Source organism: Pristis pectinata, chromosome 10 (genome assembly GCF_009764475.1).
Source record: "Pristis pectinata isolate sPriPec2 chromosome 10, sPriPec2.1.pri, whole genome shotgun sequence".
Classification (NCBI taxonomy): Eukaryota; Metazoa; Chordata; class Chondrichthyes; order Rhinopristiformes; family Pristidae; genus Pristis; species Pristis pectinata.
The window spans coordinates 66,755,963-66,780,286 of record NC_067414.1 but is presented as its reverse complement, the minus strand read 5'-3'; the positions used below and the strand labels follow the sequence as shown (position 1 = coordinate 66,780,286).

General features: G+C 39.6%; 1 protein-coding gene across 1 annotated transcript in view; it reads left to right on the top strand.

The window, feature by feature from the left end:
* vsnl1a (visinin-like 1a) overlaps window positions 1-18,580 on the top strand; it is a 107,305-nt gene extending 88,725 nt beyond the window's left edge. Inside the window, 2 exon segments of the mRNA XM_052025431.1 lie at window positions 14,596-14,811; window positions 15,416-18,580. Coding sequence (XP_051881391.1) covers window positions 14,596-14,811; window positions 15,416-15,613 — 414 coding nt within the window. The 3' untranslated portion in view covers window positions 15,614-18,580.
* Window positions 18,581-24,324: the final 5,744 nt, after the last annotated feature.

The following is a 24,324-nucleotide window of genomic DNA, read 5'->3' as shown; positions in this document are numbered from 1 at the left end:
TCAATTAATGTAATATTTTACTGAATGAATCAGGTTTATTATCACTGACGTGTCATGACATTAGTTGTTTTGTGGCAGCAGCACAGTGCAAGACATAAAAATTACTATAAGTTACGAAAATAGATAAATAGTGCAAAAAAGGAATAACAAGGTAGTGTTCATGGACCGTTCAGAAATCTGATGGCGGAGGGGAAGAAGCTTTCCTAAAACATTGAGTGTGGGTTTTCAGGCTCCTGTACCTCCTCCCCAATGGTAGTAACGTGAAGAGCGCTTGTCCTGGGCGTTCCAAAAATTTTTCAGAAATGAAATTTAACTTTCATTGACTGTCAATGGTACCTGAATGTTGTAGGAAATGGTCAGCACAGTGGCGCAGCTAGTTGAGTCACCGCCTCGTGACCTGTGTTCAGTCCTGACCTCTGATGTTGTCCGTGTGGAGTTTGCACATTCTCCCTATCAATTGCATTTCCTCCAACGTCCTAAAGATGTGGTAGGTTAATTGACCACTAAGTTGCCCCCGCATGTACAATGAGTGGCAGAATCTGAGGAGGGCTTCAAGAGGACCAATGCACAAGCATCTGACCTCCAAGGAATTTCAGTCACCCGCACTGCAGAGCACCAACGCAGTAGTCAAAGTTGCATTGAATGTTGGAGGGTGGACCTAAAACCTTCTTCCATGTTAGAGCTTGATCTGTCTGGCACTTTACTCTTTATTCTTGTTCTGCATACTTATCGTTTAATTTGTGTGTGTGTGAGAGAGAGAAAATGTGTAAAGAGGTGAATTAGGCTTTATTCCCCAGGATGGCCATGAGGGGTTGTGTGGACCTTCTGGCAGCAATACTTAATCACCCAGGTGGCAGAATGCACCATGCACAATATAATTAGCATTGCCAAGTGAAATCAGAGGCATTTTGTGGATCTGGCAGAGAAAATTCAGGATGCCACGGGTCACAGGAGACAGACTGAGATTTGACCAACAAGTGGTAGATCAGTCGTGGGGAGTGGTTGGGATCAGGGGCATTTAAGGAAAAGGACAACTTTGAGGGAACTGAATTTTGGAGTTCACCTGTGTCTTGGAAGCACGACCAGGATCTCAAATGACATGACCAGCAGGAAGCGATGGGGATCAGGGTGAGCGCCAAACAAAATTCTCAATGAATCCACCTTCCATGAGCAGAAGCAGGCCACAATTCTCCAGTCAAGGTCTGCTTCTAGTGCATGCCTTGCCATTTTATGGGGTTCAGATATACAAATAGATTTTGCTAAAATAATACTAAAAGGCATTGCATGTCATTTGAAATTACATGCAATATACCCAGAGGACTTGAACAATTTTTTAAAAATGTGAGTTACCCACAAGAATGCAGTCATGTTTACGATAGGAGACACAAAAAATTCTGCAGATGCTGGAATCTAGAGCAGTACACAGAAACTGCTGGAGGAAGTCAGCAGGTCAGGCAGCATCCATGGAGGGAAATAAACAGTCGATATTTCGGGTCGAGACCCTTCATCAGGACTAGAAAGGAAGAGAGCAGAAACCAGAAATAAAGGGAAGGGGAAGGAGCACACTCAGGCAGGGGATAGGTGAGTTCAGGTGATAGGTGAGTCCAGGTGGGTGGGAGAGGGGGGAGAGGATGCAATAAGCTGAGAGGTGATGGGTAGAAGAGGCAAAGGGCTGAAGAAGGAGGAATCCGGTAGGAGAGGGCAGTGGACCCTGGAATAAAGGATGGAGGAGGGGAGGAGAGGAGATGGGCAGGTCATCAAGGTGGGGGAAGGGAGCCACAGGAATAAGGGAAGACAAAGGAGTGGTGGTGGGGAAGAAAAAGAAGAGGTGGGGTTACTGGGGAAAAATCGATGATGCGGCCATCAGGTTGGAGATTTTACGATAAGGTTTTGGTGTTGATTTCCCTTGCATGATGCATAAAAATGTGTTATGCAAAGAAATTTCAAGTGTTTAAATAATTTACATTATTTTGTTTCAAACACTTAACACTTGGAAACACTTAAATTCCAAGAATCAAGCTGGAGGGTGCAATTTAATAGAAGCGCTATGATATTTAACAGATTAAAGAAACCAGGAATGTTTATTCATATTTTCCTAGGTGATATTAAAAAAGTTTATATTTAATACTCCTTGTCAATATGTATTTGATAGAAGAGTCAAGAAAAATTGACTTTGCATTTTTATATTGATCAGAATATTACAAAATTGATAATGGGTCAGATTGTCTCAGATCTATCCTGCTACATAAACTCACCAGCCACAGTGCCTGCCTGGTTGCACTAACTTCTTCTGTTTGTAGAGGGCCTAGTGAGTTCCTTTTGATCTTAGAGTCATCTTGCAAGGTGGATGGGTTCTGTATTGCAAACAGGCCTGAGGGCCCACCCCAGACTTCTGGAATTGTTTTCAAATCTTTCTGATAGCCAAATACCTAAACACTGTCCAAATAGATTTAATTAAAAAAAAATTAATAAGCCCTTAAAATGCTAGTAAACAATTGAAAACATGTAAAATTGAGCAAAATGTTAATGCCAATTACACTTGACTTGTCAATGGGATGACTAGATTTATTTGCCAACTAAAAGAATCCTGCTGGTGTAGCACCTACCCCTCCCTCTTTTTCCCCACCCACCGTCTCCCAGCCCTTACTGTCCTGAAAATATGAATCCCAATTTCTGAATCCCGTTAGCTGGCTGTACGTAGCAGATCCATATTTCATCTCTGGGTGCTTCTGTAGATTTTCCACAGAACATTATTTATGATGCACACCTTCAATTTGACCTTCCTCCATCTCTACATTGTTTCTTAAAATATTTTTGATATATTGTGCTTTTGATCTAAAGAGAAATGAATTGGCATTGTGGTCTCCTACAAGACCATTGTATTCGATATTTTACACAGTCAAAAGAATCATGTTCACATAGTTTGATTGACAAGCAAATAGAAAACAAAAGACTGCATATGCTGGAATCTGAAACCTAAACAGAAATGCTGGAAGAACTCAGCCAATCAACCAGCATCTGTGGAAAGAAAAGCTAGTCAATGTTTCAGGTCAGTGACCCTTCCTTAGAAATGAGTAGAGTGAAGGGCTTACTTAGTTTGGTTACCCTACTTGTGCAGGAAATGTATCTGTAGTGAAGAAAGATCAATAATAATCAATATCCACCTAACACAGTATACAGTCCTCTACTAAGATTGTAAAATATGGAAATAGTTGAATTTGTTAAGCCCTTGATTCCACTTCTTACAGAATCATTGAATGGTATAGCATCAAGAGAGGTCATTCAATCTTTGACACAGCTTACCAGTCCCTCAATCTTTTCCCCATTGTCCAGCAGTTCTTCTCACTCTCCAAGTGTTCACTAAATATACTTCTGAAAGTCATTATTGAATCTATAGCCTTTCAGACTGGTACGTTCCAAATGAAAATGTATATATATATTTTTTTTAAACCTCTTGTCACATATGGTCCAGTTCTGTCCTCTAGTTGTCAACCCATCTCCCACTGGATTAAGTGTTTAAATTTGTGCACAGGCATTTTCTGTGGAAAATCTGCAGAATCACCTAGACCATACCTAATTGCCCATGGGATAATGAGAGCCACTACAGTCATGTGGTGAAAGTCTGTTGTCATAGTGATGTTGTACAATGAAGTTGCTTGTTAGACCAAAACTGAGGATAGTTAAGCGTCAACCATTTTGCTGTGGCTCTGGAGCCACTCAAACCAGACTGGTATGCCTCCTTCAAGAAACTCCACTTCCTCTTCCTGGTTTGTTTCTAGTAAATTCCTTGTGCATCCACTCTAAGGCTTTGACATCTTTAAGCTATGGCACCGAGAAATGAGGACAATACTCTAGCTGGAGCCTAAAGCTATAATTTATAAAAACTTAGTACTGCTTTCCTGCTTTAATTTTCTTTGAATAAAGACAGGCATCCCACCTGCTTTTTTAAAATGACTTTGTAACTCATGCTTCCATCTTCAAAGATTTGTGTGCAATAATAGCTGTATCTCTCTGCTCCCCTCATAAAATTGTATAATTTAGTTCTCATTGCTTTCTCCTGAATTTTCCTACCAAAATGCATTATTCCATACTTCTCTGCCAAATACCTGCTTGTTTCACTAGTGCATGCTGTCCTGAAGTCTGCTGCTATGGCAAAAGATTTTCACTACATGATTGCAGTAGTTCAAGAGGGCAAATCATCATTATTATCTCATGCAAAATTAGGTAAGTTTGTTTGTCATTTCCACTACACTTCAAAATTTATGTTGTGCAAAAACTTAGACATGAGTAAACAGGACATAATTTTGAAATCATTAATTTATGTCAAAAAGAGAAATGGTTCTATTAAAGACTGTCAGGAACATGACTATATGTTTCATTTCTGTGTAAGAATATTTATTCATCACACTCCTCGGAGCTCCTGAATCTTGTTCAGTTTGTTTAATACTTCACAGTACAGTTAAACAGAGAATCTAGGTACCAATGAGGATGCCAGGCTACAATAGCTCAGACTACAGGAAGTTAGGCTGAGTGAGTTTGGAAACCTCACAACAAAAGCACAATAAATCTGATAGAGCAGAACTAGGCTTAAGCAACTGTGTAACCAGAGCTTGGGGAAACTGGCAGATCAAACTGTCAGTGAATACACTGGAAGATTACATAATTGTGCCAATTTGTGCTAAGTGTTTAGAATATATGGAGTGAATGGAAAAGTTTGTCTGCATTAATAATATTATAGAAGTAGCAGGAGAAAGTAATAATGAACAAAATGAAGCCATTTGTGAGCAAAAGTTATTCTCTATATAAAAAAAATTTTTTTAGTAGGATTGGTTAATTTAATATTTTTATGGAATCATCAATGCCTCATTCAATGAGGTTGTGCTAATGTTATGCAACCCAATTTTACCCAATATCCCCAGAAATTTTAAGAAACTATGAATGCTAGACCACCACTCAAAAGCCTGGAGAAGCTGTAGGGGATCATGTTATTGAGCTGAAGAATTTTCCACAGTGCTGTAATTTTGGGATTTTCAAAGACCCCACACCACGGGATCAATTTGTGAATGGACGAGGATGAGATAGCTTTATTAGTCACATGTACATCGAAACACAGTGAAATACATCTTTTGCATAGAGTGTTCCGGGGGCAGCCTGCAAGTGTCGCCATGCTTCCGACGCCAACGTAGCATGCCCACAACTTCCTAACCCATACGTCTGATGAACTTGTTCAGGCTAGTTTTTTAATTATACAAGAACTTCCATTTGATGACACCTGTAAGAACGTTATTGCTGTGAAATGGTGTCAAAGAACACAAGGGAGTTCACTTCAGTGGAAGATGTAGATGTTCATGCTGTGTGTATGCCATTGGCTATGGCAGTATCTTCTGTATTGGGTCTGGATCACATGAATGAAAGTGGTGGGAAACCCTGTTATCATTGTCAAGGCAACTACTCAGCTCACCTGTGCCACTACTGAAACTGTGATCTGTCCTGAATAGACAAAGTGACACTCAGCATGAGTTTGCAAATGCCAACCAAACACAATGAGTACAGATAGTAGCAATCCACCAGTATCCAAGCAGCAAGGAAGTAAATTTATGAATTAATCTCAGATGGGTACTCTGCCTAATATGGAGATGAATGAAGACCACACGGAGTGAACTTAGATTAGTATTTAAATAATTAAGTAATTGCCAAAAAAAAACAATTATTTCAAGAGTAAGTAACCAACATCTTGAAATGGATAAAAAATGTTTTTGTAGTATGCTTAATTATAGGGTGAGATGCATATAATCAGAGATTCAGCAAGATCCCATTAACCATCAGCAAAATGGTACTAAACCACTGAAGGCACTTGGAAAGATGCGCGCTATTTCTTGAGGGTCAAGAAATCAAATTGCCTGTCGTTGTGGCAGACTACACCGATTGGTCAATGTTGCTGGGCAGAGTTTGGCTGAAGGCATTCTGGCTCAGCTGGTCACATTTGCAACCTTCATATGCTTTCAGAGCTGATACTTTTGTTTATGCTTCGCATATTCATAACACCTCAACACAATCCCATACATCAGTTCAAACTTCTGGACATGGCAGTGAGATGAAGTAACTTGTTATCGGAGGCTCTGAATAATACAAACACAGTGATTTGAACAACATATTCCTTTTTGTTTTATTACCATCAAAGAACTCAACAAGAGTGAATAAATCTGTTTAGTTATATTTTTAAAAAATCAGATTTTATTTAGTTATTATTGTTCAAGAATGTTATTCACCCACAAAAACAAGTACAGTATTCTGTAATAAAACTGTGTGCAAGAGAAAGCTCTGGCAAATTACTGGAAACAGAAACTTTGGAAATTCTGTTTATTATGGGGAAGAGATTGCTAGGATGCCATTTACCATTTATTAATTTGTTAAAAGTCCAGCTATTTATTTAGAGATCAGATTCTCTGCAAATTGCTGGATGAACCTGCTGCTCTGCCATTTTCCACAAAAGACCACATAAAATTATCGAAATTGCATTGTTTTTTTTCTGAATTATTCCTGTGCCATCACTTTAGGGCTGGAAATTGATATCAAAGATAACAACTTTAATGATTGATGCTTCTGACCTGTGTCCCGATCGTAAATGTTCGTAAAGGAAGCAATAAAGCTTGGGTGTCTCATTCCTGCAAATACTGAATTGTTCCAATTGATATTTTTCATAGATTATTTTTATCTACCTTGGTATCTTGCTACTTACACATCTGTTCATGTTGGAAAGTAAATAGCTTTAGGATATAATGCTGTTTCAACAGATTTATCAAATTATTATTCTGGAATATAGTATGAATAACTAGAAGCAGGATATGTTAAGTTTAGTATACTTGGAAAGGAAATTATGCAGTTCTCATTCCCAAATCTCTCAATCATTGGATTTTTCCTTGTCTCCAGTCTAATTTAGAAACCAATGCAGCGATGTGGGCAGCTGTCCACACATTCACATCGTCACTAGCACTGCAATATATTTGCAATGAAAATTGTTGGAGCATTTATAAAATGAGGAAATGGCTCTGTCAATGTCATATCTGGTATTTAATGAATATCATGTCTATTATGCAACTGTCAGGATGTACTCACTGGGTATTCCACTGTTCCTGATCATGCCAGAGAGCTGTTGGCTTTATTGTGCCCAGGTCAAGATGATGTATTTCACACACGCCTCACTTTACTTTTAGAAAATGATACACAAATGCTACCACTTGCATTTCTTTTAAATACTTGATTTTATTTCTCTAAAGAATGTGTGCTCAATCGGCTTTAACCCCTAACAACGTACATTGTCCACATGTACAACCCTGCACACTCAGCAAAGTGTGTGTTTGTTCAAAGGTTCTTCACAGATAGTCCCCCGGAACATTCTGCAAAACATTGTTGCAGCTCTGAGAACAGTTATATTGCATAACATAACCCTTCAAGGCATAATTATTGTTCACAAGCAATATTCTGTAAACTGCATTCTTCCTCTTATTAATTCACTCCTTCTCACCTCTTTGTCTGACTCTAAATTGATTCGTTTGCCCTATTTCTTCTGTCGTTCACTTTAGTTTATTTCAGTATTCTTCTACACTAGTTAAGAGATTAAGCCTTTGCTTATATTGACCTTAACCATGATCTCTAAATTTCCCCAAGATCTTTAATGATCCCCGACCCACTGGTTTCCAACATCTACAATCACTAAGCCTAACAGTTTCTATACTCAAGTTTTGTGCTGCAAGCCCAGCTGAAAAGTACCTTTTGGTTTCATTATGGCACACATACGGTGTAGTATCACTCATGAGCTAACATTTCCAATTAACACTGTTTGCTGTAAAAAGCTGCTGGTGAGATAAAAGGGAGTCAACATTTTAGGTCAATGACTTTTCATCCAAACCCACTTGTTCTCCACATTTTTGGTTAATTTCCAGTGCCAACTGTTCTTTTTTGCTTTTCAATGACATGATTTACTAAAAGATGCAACTTCATAGCACCTCTGAATCCTTGACTCCAATGTTCACTCCATGTTTTGGGTCAGTTCAGGAATGCTGGGTTTCCCCAAATGAAGGAAAATACTGTGGTCAACAAGGTGCTTTAAATGTGATATTTTTGTCTATGTTTTCAATGAATTTTTGAGAAATCTCTTTCCAAACTTTGATCCATGGAACTGAGAATACAAACATTTTGCAAATGTAGCATTGCATTCTGTTGAACAAGTAGATCAAAACTGAACATTTGCTATAAAAGCAGAAAAATATGCCCACCTGACAATGTTTTCTTTAAAAACCTCTCTTAAAAGCTTTCTCTTTGGGCTTGTCTTTATTATTATTGTGAAAGTCAATCCAAAAATAATAATGCAATAGAGTATTGTTTTAAATGTTTGTGCATATTGGATTTCCCACCTTCAAGCAGACAACATCATTCAATGTTGGATATTCCTATGTGAACAAGTCTCTGTAAGTAAAATTATGATTTCTTGATTTGAACTCTTGGCCAGAAATTTCAGCGGAACATTTCAGGTCAGATTTCTTTTGCTTACTTTCTACACTGTTTTCCATGTACTTCTATTAGACACTTTGTAAACAAAGAACAATAATTTATATTGTTCTTTAAAGTGTACTGAGGCATTACACTTTGTTTATAGATATACTTGTCCTGTTTTTAACTACTGTGGATATAAAACTGATGAACAACTTACTTCAGTTACATTGGGCTAGATCATGTATACTTTTTTAGCCAGCAGTTCCCTCTGCAACTGTCGGTCGTCTGCCATTAGTTGCTCAGCACACCTTAGTCTCCATGTTTCACTGAGTATGTACGGATGTACAAGGCAAGCTAGGAGTAAGATGCTAACACATCTGATCTCCCAGTGCAACTCTGTATTTGCCAGTGAGCCAGCAGAGCAGCACTACCATCATAACTTGTGCCCCATTCCATCTCAGAAATGTTGGCACCAGTGATTAGTAAGAAACCCTATTTTACATCTGTACATTATATATGGTCAGTTTTCCTGTACTTCCAAATTTGAATCCTGGAAGTTGTGGTCACTTTCAACTTTGCACTTGTGCAAAAGGCATTTTGCGTGTAACTAATTCCAGAATTATGTTTTTGAAGTACAGTTCCTCCCCAGCTAATAAATGCCTGACTTGCGTACAGTCCGTACATAACGGACAAATGTTTGGGAGACCAGTGGGATGGATTTGCCAGCTGCTGCAGTGCTCAGCTCATGGCCACATTTCCGACTTGCAAATTGTTCGGGTTGCGAGCAGTTCACAGGAACAGACCCTGCCATAGCCTGGGGATGACCTGTAACAGTAAAATTCAATGAGAGAAATGCAGTTGATGTGGTATATATGGACTTGAAAAGGGGTTGGATTTGTACTGATGCATTTCCCTTAACCTCTGCCACCTAAAGGTTATTGGTCATAGTTTGACCAGGAATTTGTACTAGTCATATTGATTGCTGGTATTTTGTAATAATGCTTAAATGTTTTCAAACATGATTGGTACAATATATGATTCACTTTTATAATGTACATGAGGGGCAGGCATGGTAGTGTAGCGGTTAGCGTAACGCTTTACAGCGCCAGCGACCCGGGTTCAATTCTGGCCACTGTCTGTAAGGAGTTTGTACGTTCTCCCCGTGACTGCGTGGGTTTCCTCCCACATTTCAAAGACGTACGGGTTAGGAGGTTGTGGGCATGCTATGTTGGCGCCAGAAGCGTGGCGACGCTTGTGGGCTGCCCCCCCCCCCCCCCCAGAACACTCTACGCAAAAGATGTATTTCACTGTGTGTTTCAATGTACACGTGACTAATAAAGATCTTATCTTATTGACGTATACACATGTGCATATATGCACATATGGATACACACGATATATGACATGCTACTTTTTTGGTTACCCCTTCAAAAAAAAAACTCAAAGGTTTCCACACACAAAGCCATGCTGACTCCTCCTGATCAGACTCTGTTTATCCAAATGCTGGTAGATCCTGACCCTCAGAATTCCCTCCAGTAACTTCCTCACCACTGATGTCAGACTGACCGGCCTGTAGTTCCCTGAATTTCCTCCAAAACGGCTTCACTAGTTTCCCTTATCTCTTGAGCAACTATGATTTTCTCCTCAGTAAACAATGAGGAGAAATATTCGTTAAAAGTCCCACCCATCTCCTGCAGCTCGAGACATAAGCGGCCCTGCTGATCTCCAAGGGGACCTACTCCCTCCCTAGCCACCCTGTTACTCTTAATATAACTACAGAACCTCTTGGGATTTTCCTTAACCTTACCTACCAAATTCATCTCATCCCCTCTCTTTGCCTTCCTGATTTCCCTCGAGTATTCTTAATCATTTTATAGTCATCAAGGAATTCATTTGTCCCCGACCTCCAAAACACAATGTTTGCTTCCTTCTTTCTCTTGACCAGAGCCTCAATATCCCTTGTGGGCCAGGGTTCCCTAACCTTGCCAGGTTTACCCTTCACCCTAACAGGAACATGCTGCTCCTGGACTCACATTGTTAAAAGTCTCCCACTTGCTATTCATTTCTTTCCCTCCAGACAGGCTCACCCAATTAACCTCTGCAAGATCCTGCCTAATTCCCCCAATATTAGCTCTGCTTCAGTTTTGGACTCTAACCTGTTGACCTGTCCTATCCTTTTCCATCACCATCTTAAAACTAATAGAATTATGGTCACTAGAACAAAAATGCCCCTGATTGCCATTTCTGTTACTTGTCTTACCTCATTCCCTAAGTGGAGGTCCAGTACTGCACCCTCCTGAGTAGGGCTCTCTATATATTGACTAGAGTGACCCTCCCCTTCTTGTTTCTAAGTTCTACCCATAGGGCCTCACTGGACGATGCCCCAAAAATGTCAAGTACTGCTGTTACATCCTCCCTTATCAAGAAGGCAACACCCCGTTCTCGCTTACCTGTACCTCTGTCACCCCTGTAGCAACTGTGTCTTGGAATATTGAGCTGCCAGTCCTGCCCTTCTCTCAGCCATGTTTCTCTTATGGCAAAAACATCCCAGTCCTCAGAGCTAATCCATGCTGAGTTTGTCTGCTTTACCTGTTAAACCTCATGCATTGAAATAAATGCAGTTTAACAGAGTATTCCTTTCCCTGCCATTACTGTGCCCCTGACTATCCTGATTATTAAACTTGCTCTTGCTGGCTATTGCTTTATCCCATGACTTGCTCCTGCTCAGAGTCCCACCCTCCTGCCAATCTAGTTTAAACCCTCCCATGTAGCATTAGCAAATTTCCCTTCAAGGATATTGGTCCCTCTCTGGTTCAAGTGCAACCTATCCCTCTTGTACAGGTTACCTCTACCCAAGAAGAGACCCCAATGGTCCAAGAACCTGAATCCCTGCCCTAGCTCCTCAGCCACGCATTCATCTGGCCTGTCCTATTTCTGACCTCGCTAGCACATGGCAGTGGGAGTAATCCAGAGATCACTACCCTCGAGGTCCTACTTCTTAACTTACCTAACTCCCTATACTCATTCTGCAGATGTCATCCCTTACCCTACCTATGTCGTTTGTACCAACATGTACAACGACCTCTGGCTGTTCACCCTCCCCCTCGAGTATTTTCTGCACTGCTCAGAAGCATCCTTGACCCTGGCACCTGGGAGGCAACACACCATCCTGGCATCTCTTCTGCAGCCACAGAATCTCCTGTCTGTTCCCTTCACTATTGAGTCTCCTATCACTATTGCTCTGTCTGGCTGCACCCTTTCCCTCTGAGCCTCAGAGCCAGTCACAGTGCCAGAGACCTGACTACTGCTGCTAGCCCCTAAAAGAACATCCCTCTCAACAGTATCCAAAGAGGTCTACCTGTTAGTGAGAGGAATGGCCACATGGGAACCCTGCACTGGCTGCCTACTCCCCTTACTTTTCCTGGTGGTCACCCATCTCTCTGAAGCCCGTACCTTGGGTGTGACCACCTCAGTTAAAGTCTCATCTATGTTGTTCTCAGATTCCCGGATGATCTTGAGTATATCCAACTCCAGCTCCAGTTCCTTGACTCGGTCTGTCAGGAGCTGCAGCTGGGTGCACTTCCCACATATGTTGTCATCAGGGAGACCATGAGGTTCCCTGACTTCCCACGAGCTCATCCTCCATTTTGCAGGAGGAGCATTCCACTGCCCTGACTGCCATCCTGGCTACACTGAATCAAGTACTAAGGATCAACAACAAAATAAAACCATAGAAAACTACAGCACAGAAAACAGGCCATTCGGCCCTTCTATTCTGTGCCGAAACATTATTTGGCTAGTCCCATTTACCTGCCCCCAACCCATACCCCTCCAGACCTCTCTCGTCCATGTATCTATCCAATTTACTCTTAAAAGTTAAGAGCGAGCCCGCATTTACCACATCAGATGGCAACCCATTCCACACTCCCACCACTCTTTGAGTGAAGAAGTTCCCTCTAATGTTCCCCCTAAACCTTTCCCCTTTCACCCTAAAGCCATGTCCTCTCATACTTATCTCTCCTAATCTAGGTGGAAAGAGCCTACTTGCATTAACCCAGTCTATGCCCCTCATCATTTTATAAACCTCTATCATATCTCCCCTCATTCTTCTCCACTCCAGGGAATAAAGTCCTAACATGCTCGATCTTTCCTTATAACTCAACTCCTGAAGACCCGGCAACATTCTTGTAAATCTCCTCTACACTCTTTCAATCTTACTGACATCCTTTCTGTAGTTCGGCAACCAGAACTGCACACAATATTCTAAATTTGGTCTCACCAATGACTTATACAACCTCACCAAAACATTCCAACTCCTATACTCAATACTTTGATTTATAAATGCCAGGATGCCAAAAGCCTTTTTTACAACCCTGTCTACCTGTGACTCTACTTTCAGGGAATTATGTATCTGAACTCCCAGATCCCTTTGTTCCTCTGCACTCCTCAGTGCCCTACCGTTTACTGTGTATGTCCTCCCTTGATTTGTCCTTCCAAAATGCAACACCTCATACTTGTCTGCATTAAATTCCATTCGCCATTTTCTGGACCATTTTTCCATTTGGTCCAGATCCCTCTGCAAGCTTTGAAAGCCTTCCTCACTGTCCACTACACCTCCAATCTTAGTGTCATCCGCAAACTTACTAATCCAATTTACCACATTATCGTCTAGATCATTGATATATACAACAAACAACAATGGCCCCAACACAGATCCCTGAGGCACACCACTAGTCACAGGCCTCCAATCTGAGAAACAACCATCCACAACCACTCTCTGTCTTCTCCCACTCAGCCAATTTCGAATCCAGTTGACAACCTTTCCAATGGATACCCATTGACTGAAACCTACCTGTTTTTACCTGTGCCTCCTCACCGAAGTCTTTTTAAAAATCTGCTGTCACTCTCAGCACCTGGGCGACTTACTCAGCCTTTTCATGCCGAAGCCTCCTGAGCCAAAACCTCAGCTCCCCACCACCGAGCTGGCCCACTCTCACAATGGCCACTCCAAAATGGCTGCTCTGCTTGACCCTACTCTTTATTGGCTGCACGTAAAATAGCACACTGCTGTATTGCTCTGTGACTCTGTATTTAAATTAGGTAAATATATCATAATCTATGAACCTGCTCATGATTTTATCTTGATCTAGTAAAATTACATAATGAGTCAGTGTTCTGAAAAGCGAATGCTATGATAATGTGATGCATTTCAGAACAACACTATAAAATTCAAGTGTTGTGTTATGATCTTTGGCACAGAGGAAATGATTGAACATGATAGAAGTGGCTGATCAATGGGAGGATATGGTGAGAATTACTATATCGAAGCTCCAATTGGTTTGTATTTAAAATGGATAATTTCAAAGTGATGGCACAGATTCCATCTGGTTGACAGTAAAAGCCATCTTGTGTGTTGCACTATTCAATGATTCTGTGAAATCACATTTCTATTCTAAAATGCATTAGAAAATTATTGACAATCTAAACATGGTTCTGCAAAACCAATCCATTTTCTTTGATCCATTTACAAGGCTGGATGTTGCCAGTGGACCTTATCACATCTGTTGGCTGCTTGACAGCTGCTTATCCTTGCATTTGTGTCCCATTTCCTTTCCATGCACTTGAAGCCTCTGTTTTTCTAGTTTGAAGTGGTGTGAACAGAACACAGGTAGAACATTAGCTTCACATAGTCACTGATATTATTTCTTCAATGCTGTAAGCAGACCAACTATGCACTTCACTTAATTTTTTTTTAAAGCAAAATACTTAAGAACAACAAAATAATGCAACTAGAACCTGCATCTCAACAAATTAATTAATGATGATTCCTTGAAAGGAGGGATACCTGACTTAGGCACAGCATTTCTAATTCAGTGATTCATTTTCAACCAGACCTCCAGTATGTTGTCTTTATTACCTCCAGTTGAGCTTAACAAAAAACGTGGTCAGAATGTGAAGCATATTTTTTATCATGATCTGGAATTACTCCTAGCAAGCATGATCTACGAGTTGAATGTCGTATCCATGCTGGGTGGAACATAACATGAAAAAGAATATGGATCTGTACTCTTTACTTAATGACTGCATTCTTTTTCTCTCCAGTTTTTCCCATATGGAGATGCATCCAAGTTTGCTCAACATGCCTTCAGAACCTTTGATAAAAATGGCGATGGGACAATCGACTTCAGAGAGTTCATTTGTGCTCTCTCTATCACTTCAAGAGGCAGCTTTGAACAGAAGCTAAACTGGGCTTTCAATATGTACGATTTAGATGGTGATGGTAAAATAACACGAGTCGAAATGTTGGAGATCATAGAGGTAAGAAAAATATACCACTGTAGATGGTGCTCATCAATCACTGTTAACCTGTGTAATCACAATCCTGTTGTTATACATTAAATATATCACCCTCTCTGGTTAATTCTTCCTGTGGTAAAAGCAAAAATATATCAACAAAATGTTGCAGTCCAAACAAGAATTTAATTGACAAAAAGGAGGGATCAATTTTAATTGTTCTTGAGACACTACAAGCCAAAGACCCAAGACTGTTTCACAGTACATGAATACTTGATGGGGTGATGTATATGTGAGCGAGTTAATGTACAGGCAATATCTGCAGGTGGTATACACAAGGTCAGTTTGTACTACTGAGTGCTTGGATGCAAGGTAATTTGGAGGTCAGCAGCAAACCAGCAGATGATGCAAAACTATCTGCCTTTAGACAAGGTAAGTTAATATTTGTTAGTATACATTTACTCCCCCATCCACTCCTCATCCCTCTCCTCCTTCAACCCCCTCCCTCTCCTACCCTCCCTATTCTTGGGTCTCGTACTGAATTAATGCTTTATGCACCCTTCCGGTATAAAATATGTTATCGCACCCTTCACCCCACACCAATATTAAATTATTTTCTTACTTTAAGGCTATTTATAAGATGGTAGGAACAGTCATAATGATGAAAATGAATGAAGATGGTTTAACGCCAGAACAACGAGTCGACAAGATTTTCAGTAAGATGGATAAGAACAATGACGACCAGATTACATTGGATGAATTCAAAGAAGCAGCAAAGAGTGATCCTTCGATTGTGTTACTCCTGCAATGTGACATTCAGAAGTGAGCCATTTCTGATGCATATAATGGACTGCACAAAATTCAAATGTTTCATTCAGTTTGCAGCTGCAGCTACATCCATACACACTCGAAAACAAAGTGCTCGGACTACCTTTAAATGGACTTGCTTCTTGTGTTGAAACACTTGTGTGCATGAGAATGTCATATGCAAAAAAAGTTTAAATTAATATAAAAACTGCCAAAAGTGAAGTGTGCGCAATTTCATTATCATATAAACTTCATTCCTCAGAGGCCTGTGCATTAGTATCGTGTTGCATTAAATTATGCTATTATTGTTCATGTTCCACTGGAGCTTGCAATGTGTTTCACTTACGAGGCATGAAACTTAATTTTGATGTTTATAAGAAATCACTTTTTCCTCCAAACATTGTAGCAGATCGGAGATGGGAATTTTGGAAAATATTGGCAGTAGATTCTGATGAAAAAAAACAGTAGGCATTATGCGAATTCATTTGTTTTAACTGGACACAAATACCATTCATTTTTGTTGAATTTTCTTTCAGTTCTTTGAACCCTTAAAAACACAAGGACCAATATACCTCAAAAAAAACTGCAGCAATCTTTAACAAGTAATAGATTCAGCATTTATAATTAGCATCTTTCTCAAACATGGACACTCAAGATTCAACAGACTAAAAGAGTGCATAGTTTTAGCGAACATTTAAAAATACCCAGAGGTAAGATTCTCTAACATTAGTTTATACCTTTCCTACAACAAGTCCACTAGCAGCTGCCAGGAAATGGTGATAGTGACTTTTTAAACTAATTTTTTTAAGAGCTTTTCCACTGGTACCTTAATGGTAGTTTAGCTTGAACTCATACAAATCCTATAAACACTTCAACTGACGCTGTTACAAATAGAGAAGAAAAATGTAAAACTACATTAGTACAAGGCCTTGTTTTCTTTACTGCCCGATTTCTTTAACTAATAATTAGGCTTGTGATCTAATACTAATTGTAGTACTGTGCCATAGCCTGTGACTCATGTGAAAACCAACATTAAAAGACTTTCCAACATTATCCCCTTATATTGCTAATTTAAAAAAGTACAGTCTGCACAAGAGTCTCAATTGTTTCAAAGAGAAAAATATCCAGAGTTTTAGGTACCATCTCAACCAATTGCTGTTACTGTTTCAGGTTTTAGGAGAGATGCCTACAGCCAAATGTGTTATCCTTCACAGTAATGAAGACTGCTAACTACAGTCCCCATTCATGTGATTTTTGAGCAAAATTTCATTATTAGCAGAAATTTGGGATTCAAAAATCTACTCTTGTACATTACTGGCATCAACATGTGCTTGGCAGAAAGTTGTGGCATAGTATCACAAAATTGTTTGCTCAAGTTCCCAAAGCCAGCATAGCATGTGCAGGAGACTTGAACTACTGTGTTACAAACCTTATTAAAGACTTGAAGGCATACTCCTATTACCATTTCTTCCAGCTCTTTACGCTACCATTGATTTGAGCTGGAAACTAACAGTCATAGACTGGAATCATAATAGAAGACACATAATTTGGTAACTGATGCATATGCATTCAGATAATTCTTGGTATTTTTCTTGCAATTGTGTTCTTCTGGCAAGCTTAATATAAATGCTTTTCTTTTGGATGCAATTTTTGTTTTGCATTGCATTTTAATTTACTTTTCCTTCACTCTTATTTCTACCTTCCACCGTAAAGAATTTTATAAAATATTTTATAATTCCCTGCTTGATAGATAAGTATTTCATTCACCTGCTTGGACATGAGACAAACCACATTGCTCTTAGTCTTAGGCCAGCAAGGTATTTTGACACTACCAGATTGTGCTCTCAAGGTGGTAGCAACTTGTACCAGTCATTCAGACTTGACTAACTTGTGCACAACCCACATGCCAAAGTGGGTGTCAACATCTGACTGCATATTGTGTTAAAATTATAGAGTTTCTTGGTTATTGCAAGGTCAAACAGCACGTGCATGGTGTCAGCCATACTTCCTGCTGTCAAAAATATCGTGCTACTGTACTCTGGGAATGCCGCCCTTCAGGTTATTTGCTCATTTTCACACTTTGTAATTCCTTCAATGTATATTAAAAATGGGTTAAAATGCTGCATCACTATGCCCACTAGATCTATTATTTTACGGTCAGTTATTTTCACTTAATTTCTAGCTGAGCATTCTCACTCACTTATCCCTGACCAAGATTGAAAAATACTTGATCGTCATTTTGAAACTGGGCAAATGCGGTACTGACTTTGAAAGTGCACCTCCCTTTAATTTCAACTTGCTGATTGCACTATCCATTTGTTCTATTCAGCTGGCTTTCCCTGCCTGGAGAAGATAAGTTCTACACAGGGCCTGTTTCCAAATTCAGTAACAATTCTAAATTGGCCACATTATAAAAAGATTGAATGCAAACTCTTGGGTAAAACCATGGGGACATCTGAAAATACTTCCCCTGCAATACACCAATTAGTGACTTAGATCTTTGAGTGCAGAACATGATGGTTTTATGTTAAATGGACAAATAATAAAACTTTAAAATTAGCAGTGGGAGCACAGAGTAGAAATGTGAACACATTCCACACTGATATTCAGTACGAACTCTCAGCAGGCGAGACACTCTTGTGACTGGGTGAAATTCGAAAATTACACCTTAATAAAGGATTTTGAAACTTAAAAGCTATGTTTTATTAAACTAGACCAATGCTTCATCTATTCTAATAAAAGGATAGCAAATACAAGCTTACCAAACCTTTCCCGTTTATGTATGCAATGTAAACAAGATGTTGGTGAAAGTGTTCGGTGCAGTACCTATATGTTTGTTATGGCTTTTATAAATGTCATGAATCAATACGTAAATCATTCAAAAAGAAATTGTGCAGAAAACAAAACCCAGAACTGTTAAAATGAAATTGTGCTACCATGTGAAACAAATAAACAGTGGCATGGACATACTTTATCATGAAAACCATACCTGTCATTTCTTCTGGTTAATGTGCGCAAATCAATTTTACAACAATCGAAGATCCAATGATAGTATTAAAAATCTGGAATGGCATGCATTTTAAAGAGCTACACCTTCCAACCATATCACATATTGATGTGTTGGGCAAAACATTTAACAATGTTAACAGATAATTTGTTTGGAGAAACAAAAACACTAAGTATACATTAATGAATTAAGAGCAATACTACTAACTATAAAGGCATCAAAAGTTAATAATAAAGTATGCATTAACACCTTATGAGATAATACCAACCATTTGGTCATGTTTCCCCCCTAAACTATCATGCATAGACCAACAAGTACATATAAAACAAACCAATCAAAATAATTCCATATTCTTTCTAATTTTCTTCTGGTTATATTGGGCTGGATTCATATCTTCACTGTTGGGCAGTGGTAGAATGTTCAATCTATGAGGTTTTTTTTACTTGGATCACATAGGAACCCCTGGACACCAAGAAGGTGCTCTCCATCATCCTAACAGAAAAATGCAGGTAATGATTAGAGTGGTCTTCAACACCACGGTTCAAAAGTATGTAATGTTGCCCTTGTGGACGGAAGGAAGAAAAATGCCAGGCCAGCTCCTTCCATTATGTGATTTTGGCCCTGCAACTGTTGTACTTAGCCTCCCTGCCATCTTTCCACTCATACAGTCCCCAGGGAATGGAAGAGCGGGGGTGTGGAAGTGGGGAACTGAGAAAAGGGAGACCTTAATCTGCAACTGGAGGAAGGAAGTAGCAGCAATTTTTCATCCTATGGGGTTGGGTCCAGAGGGGGAGACCGCAAGCTTCTCCATCCAATTTTGCCTTTTTATCCATTGCTGTCCCATAGAATGAAAATGCCTCTCATTATTTCCTCTGCCATTTGACAATAAACTAATACGAAAAAAATCTCATCATTTATCCGATTGTTTTTGTGGGATTTGGATAGTGCTACACCTGTGGCTTCCTTCATTGACTATAAAGTGCTTTGGAAAGGCAAGAAGAAAGGCAATAAGATATAGTTCTTAAAGCCTGCAAAGAAACCTAATCCAATAAACAGATGGTTCACTTCCAGCTCATTAATGGTCACACTGTTCCTGCCCCATTTTAAATATTCAGGCACTTCTTTAACAGCTGAAAAGCAAGGAAGACACAAGTGTACTACTTGGCCTTTCATTTCCAAAAAGAATTGATTATAAATCAATAGTTTCACTTCTCTAGCCCTTGCATCATAAAACATCCACTTTCTCTTTGCTAAATATTGTTCATTTTCCCTATTCTTTAATAAGTAACTTACCTGCTGTGAAAGTGCTTTAGACGTTGCTACTGAAGACAAAAATTACATATATGGCAGTTTACCTAAGTATTGGGGAATTAGAAGCAAGCTGAGGTGGAGGGGACCGTAAGTGTCATGCATAAAATTATAAAAGCAACTTAACACAGTATTTTCACCTAAGATTTTCAACCTGAAAGAATTGTGCCATGAATGGTGTCAACAACAACATCAAAAGATGCATTCAGCCATAAAACCAAATAGGATAGCCAGGGCAACAGGTACCGAACCCCATTAACACCATCAACAACCCTCACTAGAGCAGATGTCTAAAAGCTTACAGCACAAAATATGACCTTAAGTGCTCTGCCCATCAGGCTTAATTATGGCTACTGATGGAATGATGCTTCTTGTGCATAGTACGAACATGGTATTCCTATCACTGGCTTATACAGATCATCTCAACCAATTTAATTTTTTTTTAAAAAATGTTATTTTTACAGCGTGGTAACAGGCCCTTCTGGCCCAACGGGTCCGCGCCGCCCATTTTAAACCCAATTAACCTACCCATACGACTGCAATGTGGGAGGAAACCAGAGCACCCGGAGGAAACCCACGCAGAGACGGGAGAACGTACAAACTCCTTACAGACAGTGACGGGAATCGAACCCCGATCGCTGGCGCTGTAATAGCGTCGCGCTAACTGCTACGCTACCGTGCCGCCCCAATGGGAATACACGGAGCCAGGAAAACATTGCAATTGCATTTTTCCATTTTGACAAACAAGGCTGCAATGTGGAAAGAGTTGCAAATATAAAGTTAACCCCTCAGATATATATGCACATGTACATTAATTTAACTCAAAGGGATAATATAATTCTTTATAAGAAAAAAGCCTGGTTATAAACCTGATATTCAGTGGAGCTAAAAAGAACTTACATCAACTCTTATATTCTACCGCCTGTGGCACCATGTCAACAGAAATACCATGATAGACCACTTCCTAGGATCGAACAGGAATATGTCAGCTGATGAAAGCACAAATGGCAGTTTTAGTAAGGTTGTTTCATCATCCTTGTCTCTTGCAATGCTCCATTTCCCTTAATATTCCAGCTTTCTAGTTTCAATCTCCTTTGTAAATATTGTCATTAACTTTGCATACAAGACCTCCTGATGTGCATGTTCTACCTTCACAGAATATGCTGCGAAGAATTCTCTCAGATTTACATTCAATCACCTCCACCAGAATCCTGGAAATTTGCACTTTCCTTTTTAATTCAAACAATATGCCTTCAAGCTGAAACAATATCTCTTAAATTTGACCAGCTCAGCAAGATTTAGTATTCCATGATTATTAATCTAAAAAGCAGAGCTGCAATAAATGTTCTTTCTTTTACGTTTGTTAATGAGAGGATTTTGAAATAGATTTTTTTTTAATTTCTACAACTTTACACAAAGATTTTATCTTTTGTCTAATAAGTACTAAAAAAATCAAGAAAATTGTTTTATTAACTGGCAATAAAAATTGACATTGCGAGGTAAAAAAATAGCAAATAATGAATTTACTCAGCAAGCCAGGCAACATTTATGGAAAGAGAGTGAGTTTAAGATTTCAGGTCGATGACCTTTGTCAGAATGTTTTTTTCAGATTTCCAGCATCTGTATTATGTTGTCTTTGACATTAGGAAAATGGTTCAGTTTGTTTACAACCATTTCTAAAAGTAAATTCTCACAAACGTATTTGATACTAATTTACACAAGAGTGTTCTAAGAAGATAGTGTAAAAAAACATATTCTCATAAAATGTCACCAGCATAAACACACAGACCTTGTTAGATTGTATGTTAAGATTGTTGTCATCCTACTTGCACTGTGTTTCTGTCAGAATATGTTTGATGATTTTACTGAAATATGGAATTGCTGTCAAAGTATTCTTTTCCAGAGAATTATTTCTTCTAAAAACTAGTAAAACAAATATGGTCACGTCTGGAGATGTGCATAGATTGCAATCCAGATGACAGAAACTATGTCAGATTCCAGAGAAGCTGAACTAAGTTCTCTTTATTAGTCACATGTACATCAAAACACAGAGTGAAATGCATCTTTGTGTAGAATGTTCTGGGGGTAGCCCACAAGTGCCACCACGCTTCCAGCGCCAACATAGCATGCCCACAATTTCCTAACCCATACGTCTTTGGAATGTGGGAGGAAACCGGAGCACCCGGAGGAAACCCACGCAGACACGGGGAGAACGTACAAACTCCTTACAGACAGCGGCCGGAATTGAACCCAGGTCACTGGCGCTGTAATAGTGTGGCGCTAATCGCTACGCTGCCGTGCTGAGTTAAATTGATATGATACCAGCACTGTTATTTCCTACAGTTGCAACAATCGTGAAGATGGTGGCCTAGAGTCAGGCAAGCAGTGGGTTAGGCACACCTTCTATTTGCCAGTTAACATACATGTGTGTAGTTTGCAATGTTCTTGCTGGGTGCAGAATTTAATAATTCAGCCATGTAGCGCACACTATCTGCATCTCATTTTAGCTGCACAGCTATTCTTTGGAGGCAAACATTGAATGGCTTTAATGCCATGTGCTTTCAAAGGGGAAATGAATACTGGTTTAGAGAACATAGAAATTGGTTAAAGCTGTATTGTGGAAAGGAAAGTTTTTCCCATCAGGGTGGAAAGCATTTGAGGAACCGGCTTGGCAGGTACTTGGTGTGTCAGTGCCATGACTGCTGCTCTCGGGTGAGAGAGCTAAGAGGGAGGGAGAATGATGGAACAGGGAACTGAAGAAGGGAATCAAGGTGGAAGAGAGTCAAGGAAAAGATCTGTATCTTTGTGTGTCCACAGTCGGTGTGCATGTTCATGTCAATGCATGCATATGTGGACACATGGACATATGTGCATGTGCTATGTCTATGTAGCAGAATCTGGTCACCTCCTTGCCACTGAACTAAGATTTCGGTCAGACAACACCGTGTGGTAACTAGTGTGCAATGGCTACTTCATCTTACAGGAACTCATGCACAGGCATCTTTCATTCCTCAGAACTATGACTGAAGCAAGTCATCCTCAATCCCAAGGGACTGCCTCAGTAGAAAAGCTCAAGGATCAATTGAATCTAATTATAAAAGCATCAAATAAGCATCAAAGTCACATAGACAATGGAAAGGACACTCTTTGATGTCTCACTGGAAAAGGACGACACACAGTTGAGAACAAACACCGACCTCTGCCAGGTGATCAAATGTCACCCAGCACTGAACCAATTCCTTCTTCATGGTAAATCTTTAATAAGAAATTTCCAACAGCAGGAATACCAAAGTAAGTGAACAGAAAAATAATCTGATTATAAAAAAATGTTAGTATTTTTGAATGTGTTTCCTACATTCAAATAAAAAAATAAGCTCAAATCTGATAAAAATGTACTCCAGTTGTAAAGTTCCTGTAATCTTATGACAGAAAAGTAACATATGTCAGTCCAGCACAGGAACAGGCCCTTCCATCCATGATGCTGAGCCAAACTAATTAAGCTAATGACACCTAGTTACACTCATCCCTTCTGCCTGTCCATATCCCTCCATTCTCGGCATATTCACGTACCTATCTAGGAGCCCCTTAAACACCCCTGGCAGTGCATTCCAGGCACCCACCATTCTCTGTGTAAAAAAAAGTTGCCCCACACATCTCCTTTGAACTCCCCCCCTCCCCCGTCTCCCACTTAAATGCATGCCCTTTAGTATTAGACATTTCGACTCTGGGTAGGAGATACCAGCTGTCTATTCTATTCTAATGTTATATATTTCTGTCACGTCGCTGTCTCTGCTGATCCAGAGAAAACAACCTGAGATTGTCCAACCTCTCCTTATAGCACCTGCTCTCTAATCCAGGCAGCACCCTGGTAAATCTCTTCTGCACCCTCTCCAAAGCCTCCACATCCTTCCTGTAGTGGGTCAACCAGAATTGAATGCAATACTCCAGATGTGGCCTAACCAGAGTTTTAAAAAGCTGCAACATGACTTCCTGACTCTTGAACTCAATACCTCAACTGATAAAGGCAAACAAATCTAGTAATCAACTAGAAAAGTAATATTAAAAATATCATGATAATTAATAATATCATACCGATCACTTCTTTGGCCCAGAAAGGAAACAATTTAAATGTCTCATTATTTCTTTTAAAACAATTTTTTTCTTTCTTTCCTCTACTATTCTTTCTTTTCCCCCTTTTGCTTTCTGTGCCTGATCTAATTCACTGAAGCACAATTCATTGTCTGTTCATTATCCACTCACTCTCGATAACCTCCCCCTTTCTTACTGAACTTTATCACATCTCTTCACAAATATATTCTATCAAGCTTCCACATGTTCTGATATTCCACAGCAACCACATTATATAGCATCCTTCTCACAGATGTTCCTCTTTTGATTATCCTATCTCATTTTTA